This window comes from Aulonocara stuartgranti (assembly GCF_965226115.1).
Source record: "Aulonocara stuartgranti genome assembly, chromosome: 4".
NCBI lineage: Eukaryota > Metazoa > Chordata > Actinopteri > Cichliformes > Cichlidae > Aulonocara > Aulonocara stuartgranti.
Window position 1 is genome coordinate 24,144,192 of NC_138942.1, and position 7,007 is coordinate 24,151,198.

Genomic DNA, 7,007 nt, shown 5'->3' on the forward strand with positions numbered 1-7,007 from the left:
AATAACTTAAATAAAATTTATTTGATCTAGTAAATGTCCTCAACTAGTTAGTCTCTGGAAGACAGTTCGGCTGGCTGGTGTCCTCTGCTGACCTTTGGCTTTTTGCTGTGGATTTGAAGTTAGTCTGTCTGGAAAATTCACTGCACATCTATTGTGTGTGGTGTTGTGTGATAGCCTGCACCTGACGTTCTGAAATGCTGTGATTTAATGTTCTAATTTCAATGTAATGTATTATTCACCTGATTTCCAAGACATTTTTCTGGTGAACTGTGAATAGCGCAGAAAGTCGTACATTTGTCCATTCAGGCAAAGGTTCGTGTGGATGTGAGTGAACCAGTACTCATTGATCACACAGCCTACTTAAAATAATGTGTTGCCCACAAAACCCCATTATGGTTCGCCTGCCTGTAAAGTGAAATCGGAGTACTACTTCCTCTAATCCACACATAACTCGCTTCCCCTTAGCACCACTCCTCTCTAGCTTTATAACTTCCTCCTCCACTCTTACAGATTTGTGTTTACCGTCTAATGTATACATCCCATACACGTGTCTTTACACTCTCAACAGAAGGAAAGAGGGCATCAGTCAAAGTCAGCGGGAAAGTGACAACTTCATAAGCAGCGATCAGGTTCAGTCACACACACGCAGTAAAAAGCCAAAGCGCAGTTTAGCGCAGGGTTCACCTTTCATAGCACGAGGCACAAGAAGAAGATTCTCCATCTGGAGTGGGCTGACAAACTGAATTCTCCGGTGATATTTCAAACACAGCAGAGGACTCATATGGTCTGTTAAACCCCTGCTGACTTGGCCTCTCGCCCTGTTTGTGTCCCTACCACCTCAAAGATATGACACAGATAAAATGGAAAACATTTGAAAGGCACACTTGTTTTTGTGTCCATCTGTCATCACTCGTCTCCATCATTCTGGTATTCTCCTTCCATCCTGATTTTTGTTTTAATTTCCGCAGCCCTGGCTCTACATCCTGAAATGCCACAAACAAACCTCCTTCACTTCCCGTATCTCTCAACACCCTACTACAGCAGGATACCTTTCTCCTCTCATTCTCCTCTTTCCCTTTATCACTCCTCTTTTACTGTCACTAATTCATTCTGTCACTCATCACCTCCTTCTCACATGTCCTGATTTCCTGCTCCATTTCTAGAGTGTCACCAGTGTAATACGAGAATGTCTCAGTACTGTCTCTGCTCTCTGGCAACCTTGCTTTTAACCTTGTCCCCTCTCGGGTCTTCTCTTTTGATTCAGTCTCTCTCCCCTGACTTATTTTATCCTCCTCCAACAGCCGAGATGGCAATGAGCAGCATCCTCAACACCGATGACATCAAGAAAGCTCTAGATGCATTTGCAGGTGAGTACCAGCACAGCCGTGACGGGAAAAAGTTAGTCCCAAAAAAAGCTGGAGCCAGAACTTTTGGGTTTTTTTCCCTTACGTCGTTCTATATCGGTTACACTCAACTTATAAAAAATAATTTTCCACCTTTGGCCTTCATTAACCAGACCAACACAGAATAAGAAACTTCCCTCGACATTGAGAAATTAGTAGTTTAATTGTATTTCACCATGTTCTGACAGTTTGTGAATATTCACACTTACTTACGTCGGGAATTTAATGCCCTTTAAGTGTCCAAAAAAAGCTTTGTCTCTTTTTTAAACATTAGAAGATCCAATCGTATCTAAATCACTCTGTTTTTTGGATTATCAAGTTTTAATAGGCATCAAGAGGAGTTTAAATGAAATCGTCACAGTCCTGATGTGGCTTCTGTGTTTTTCTGTGTGTCCAGTTGCTGACTCTTTTGACCACAAGAAGTTTTTTGAGCTGGTGGGTCTGAAGTCCAAGTCTGCCGACGATGTGAAGAAGGTCTTCACGGTGCTGGACGCGGACAACAGCGGCTTCATAGAGGAGGAAGAACTCAAGTGAGACAAACTAACACATGCACTCAAACACACACACGTGTGTGCAAAGAAATCCCCAAAAGAGTAACAATTATCCACACAAAAGCATTCTGTGACACAAATCCAATCTTCTTTGCTTCCTCTCGTAGATTCGTCCTGAAGGGCTTTGCCAAAGATGGCAGGGACCTGACAGACAAAGAAACCAAAGCATTTTTAAAAGCAGCTGACAAGGATGGAGACGGCAAGATTGGAGTCGATGGTAAACGCAACACAAATACATCAAATTATTCTATTATTAAATAAAGGCCCACACATAAAGAACACAAAAACCCAAATGGCAGGTTTTTTTTCCCCCATTTTCATTCATCTATGCATGTGTTTAGTGCTTCATGGATAAAATCATGAAGAAAAAAAACAAGAAAAAGCAATCAGGGCAGATTTTAAGCACAAGTCTGTCAATGTTCATATTTAAGAAAAGTTTTTTCAGTTTTTTGCCCTGAACTTTAGGGTAAAGCACACTACTAAAATTTAACCTTGCTCCTTGAAATTGGCCATAGCAGTGTGGTTGTGATCGCATCCATAAACAGAAGCTACTGTATATCACCTCTGCTGCAGCAGGCACGTTATATGGCCTAAGACAATTATCCTGAATCTTGAACTCATCTGGACACTTTTACATCCACTACTAAAACTGAATTAATAGATATCTATGTCCTAGAAGACCTAGTGAACTCCCACACACCCATACAAGAAATCCACTTGGCCATACGTTTCTTCTGCTGTCAATCTGCATTTTTTTTTCAATGTGTAATTATATCTGTTCATTTCAAAAACCGGTGGGCGATGTAGCCACTGAAAGTGACACCCTAACCACAACAGTCAACTAAAGATAAAGGGCATGTGGTACAAAAGGGTTGGATGAACATCTTTGTCCTTAGAGTGGCAAGGATGTACAGTTAAACCCTGATACAGAACTGATAGATATGATTTTTGTCTTCTTAATATAGTAAACATATGATTATGCAAAAGCTGAGACCCACAGTAGATGCAGAATTCATACAAATGTCTGTCTACCGGTGGGTCCGCCTATAGGAATCATCAGCCCACTCACTGAAAACTCAGATCCACACTTACACAGCTATTTTTTAAAATTAGGATTTTTCAAAAAAATCTCTGTCCACATGGAAACGTTGGGGGAAAAAAAAACATGCTAAAGCAACAGATGGTGATGAAGCAATATTGTGGTGTGCAGCCTGATGTCAAAAAAGGCGACAAAGGTTCCCATCTTTGATGTTGCAAGATAAAAATCAGGTTGTGAAAACATTCACCCTGGAAGGTGTTTACTCTATAGCTTGGTTTTCAGTTATCTAAATTGCAGTTTCTGTGTGGATGACAGTCCAAAACACATGAAAAAACTATGTGAATCAAAAAGCTGTGTATGTGTAGACAGGGCCTTTAAAAACGAAAAAAAATCATAGTCACTTTTTTACTTATCTTACTCATTTTTTAGTTCTTGTTCTTTTCTAAAGGCCCGAGTTGTCCCTACAAAAAACCCCGAATTCTGTAATTGTAATGTGTTTGATTAAATACAGAAAGTATTTAAGAAAAGTAACATTTATTTTCTTTTGTAAGCTCAAGAAAATTCAACTGCCCACCCAGAGATAACAGCGTGACATGATTTTTAAAGGCATGCATGTGATAACTTGTTTGATGCAGATAAGTCTCAAAACCTTATTCTGATATTGACAGGGTATAAACATTGTGCATAAAATAAACCCGCCTGCACGTGCTCCTCAACAGCGTTTCGATGTTTTGCTGTTTTCGCACTCTCCTAACAGGTTGTGTTTTTTTCCTTCTTGCAGAATTTGCTGCCCTTGTGAAAGAATAATTCTTCTGCTCCCACTGCAATGAAGGATCACATGGCAACCAACACCACATCCTGGCAATCCCCCCACCTCCCCCTCCACCTCCGCCAGCACCTACACCTCTCCTTCCCACCAGGCTGAAGCCGATCCCCACTCCGATCACTCCTCTCCTCTTCACCTCCCACCTGCAGTTTTCACGAAACACAATGCTGCACTGAAGTAGGCTGTGCTGTGCAACCTCCTCACGTCCCGAGTTTCCCCTTTAGCCGTATTCACCCTATTTATTTAATCCTTTTTATACAAACTGTTCTTGTTTCTGTTTATGTATAGATTAAAAAAACATGCCTGCAGGAGTTAAACTTACATTGTAAAGCATAAAGTAGATATATAAAGATAACAGAGATTATAAAAGAAAGACCCTCATTTCCTTCTCTACTTCTGACTTTGCATCCTTTCCTAGCTTTCAATTTCCATGAACCAGTTCTTCCTCTCTCTTCCCTTCTTTGTTTATCTTTTTTTCTCTTCTTCTCTCTACTCATGTCTGGCTCAGTGCCCCTTACTGCATTCGCTCCCCTCTGTCCTCTCCCACACCATCAACCTATCTATCTAGCTATCCATCCATCCCTTTCTCCTCTGGTAATGAGCTGTTGTAAAACACACCAAAAGAAGAAAGAAGTCAAGCTGTGAAAGAACAAAATAAAGTGGAAAAAAGAAAAGCCTTGAGAAGGCTGACTCACTAAGTCGCTTCTGTTAATTCCTTCCTTTGATGTGACTCTTATCTGATTTTACACTTTCAATCTTGTTGTCCTTCTTTCTTTCTCCCTTCCTCTATTCTGTCACTTTTTCCTTTATCAAGCAGATCAGCTGAAAAAAAAAACCCCTAATGTTGTATGAGACGGTGTACTTTCAAAAACAAAACTGCTGTGTCTAAGGGGGTTAAAATGATCACACAGTATCATTTTTTTTTTATATTTCTTAATATATAATCTGTGGCATAAACAAAACCTCGGCGGAGTGGAGGTTTAAAAGGCCATATCTCCCATTTACTCAAAAGTGCAATACTAGTTTGAGAACCATGCTGTCGAGCCATTAGCACAGTTGGATTCATGCCGAGGTTCAATTTGGGTTAAGTATCCCCAGCGGAGGACCCAAACAGGCAACACAGGAATCTTTATCTTCTTTAGTAGAACATTTTACTGCCTGAGCAAATAAACACAGATCTGAAGCTCGAAGGATATCACTTTATTTAGCAGGCATGAGACTATTGAGCTCAGTGCTGCTGAGACAACCTCAATGCTTGTTCCAACAGACAGTTACGATAAGTTTGAGGAAGACAAAACCCGAGGAATTATAGAAAGAAGTATGTGGGAATGACATCCTCTATCACAGGATGAAGTTACCATGATAACTTTGTTTCCTGAGATCTTTTGATGAGTTCTCAAACTCTAAATTGCCTAACAATCCTTTACCATACTGTGGTACCTAGGATTCCTAATAAACTACCACATGAATTCAATTCAATTCAATTTTATCTATATAGCGCCAAATCACAAGAACAGTCACCTCAGAGTGCTTTATATTGTAAGGTAGACCCTACAATAATACATATAGAGAAAAACCCAACAATCATATGACCCCCTATGAACAAGCACTTCGGCAACAGTGGGAAGGAAAAACTCCCTTTTAACAGGAAGAAACCTCCAGCAGAACCAGGCTGAGGGACGGGCGGACATCTGCTGCGAGCGGTTGAGGTGAGAGAAGGAAGACAGGACAAAGACATGCTGTGGATGAGAGACAGAGATGAAACAACCATCATAGTAAAATGTCTTTGCAACTAATCAAAACATTGTATGTTAGTCAAATAAAGGCACCTGATAAAATAAGCATTATTAGGGTGTGTGAAACCAGTGATCTTCTTATACGTATGTAAAAGGAGACCTCAGTTTAAGTATGGGCCCCAGGGATAATAAAGGCTGAATACATGTCATTCAGATTGCTTCTACATTATGAACCAATTACAAAAATTGGTTCATAATTAACTATAAACAACACACACTAGCACAGAATCACAGAAAATGATTTGACATTTAATTTAATGTAATTTGAAATTTAAAAAATCTGAATGTTTTTCGTAGTTAAGAGTACTGTACTATTTAGTGTGCCAGAAAGAAATTTAAATGTGTGTTATCACACACTATGTCAAAGATGCTAGGGTATTTTAAAATACTGCATTTGCAGCATGAAAAACATCATTGCTTTTCTGATCCACAATCCTCTGAGCCAGCTATACACACTGCATCAAGTTTAAGGTGCAATTTATAAAGTACAATACTGTGCAAAACTCTTGAGCTACACCTCATTTCTTTATATTTTTCTAGGAAAATATGACATAGGTGCAGAAATTTCTTGAAACATTTACAAACATGCATGGTAAAATATTAAATAAGGCAAAAAAAAGAGTTTGTAAAATTCTGAAGAGCTTGAAAGACCACCTTTATTCTTTGACACAACTACGGATGGGTACCGGTAATGGCACCGGTTCTGACATAAATGGTAGTAACCAGACCAAAAAGCACATTTCGGTGCTTTTTTTCCCCTGAGATGTCATACACGTTGGATTCTAGCCAATCATTTTACCTTTTCAAGGATAGTAGGCGGGCCCAGGTACGTTCTTTTAGAGCAGAGCTACAGATTAAAAATGCCCAAGGCGAAGCGGTCAAAATCTTGCTGTACTTCACAGCAAAAGATGCAAACTCAGCAGCCTGCCACAAGTGCTTTAAGGTGATACTGTGCAAAGGAGGTAACACCTCGAATCTAATGAAACACCTGGCGACGCATAGCGTTGTTTTAAAAGCCGAGAAATGCACCGTATTTGATAGCTTGTTGCAAGACCTCACACGAGCACATCTACTGCGGGTGTGATGCCTGCTATTGGACCCGGAGTTAGCAACATCCCCCAAGAACCCGAAGAGTAGAGTCCTGGCCCCTAGCCCTGCCAGTGTAGCAGAAATGATAACGGATGATGGTGGCAGCAGCAGCCGTTCTTCTCTGGGTGAGTAGCTTAATGTTGTTCGTGTGTAATTTACGTTGAGCATGCTAACCACGTTATTACATTAATGCACGTAAGGTGAACTAGCAAACACTGTCGTAGTTACATGCGGCTGTCTTCTTGTTTGATAGAGTGATACCATATATGCCCAAGGCTAACATTGTTATCTTTTTACAAAAAA

General features: G+C 40.1%; 1 protein-coding gene across 2 annotated transcripts in view; it reads left to right on the forward strand.

The window, feature by feature from the left end:
• pvalb6 (parvalbumin 6) overlaps positions 1-4,517 on the forward strand; it is a 58,483-nt gene extending 53,966 nt beyond the window's left edge. For both annotated transcript variants that reach the window (XM_082529837.1, XM_082529836.1), the window contains exons 2-5: positions 1,302-1,367; positions 1,801-1,933; positions 2,062-2,171; positions 3,775-4,517. In XM_082529837.1, coding sequence (XP_082385963.1) covers positions 1,307-1,367; positions 1,801-1,933; positions 2,062-2,171; positions 3,775-3,800 — 330 coding nt within the window. In that variant the 5' untranslated portion in view covers positions 1,302-1,306 and the 3' untranslated portion in view covers positions 3,801-4,517. The remainder of the gene's footprint in view (positions 1-1,301; positions 1,368-1,800; positions 1,934-2,061; positions 2,172-3,774) is intronic.
• Positions 4,518-7,007: the final 2,490 nt, after the last annotated feature.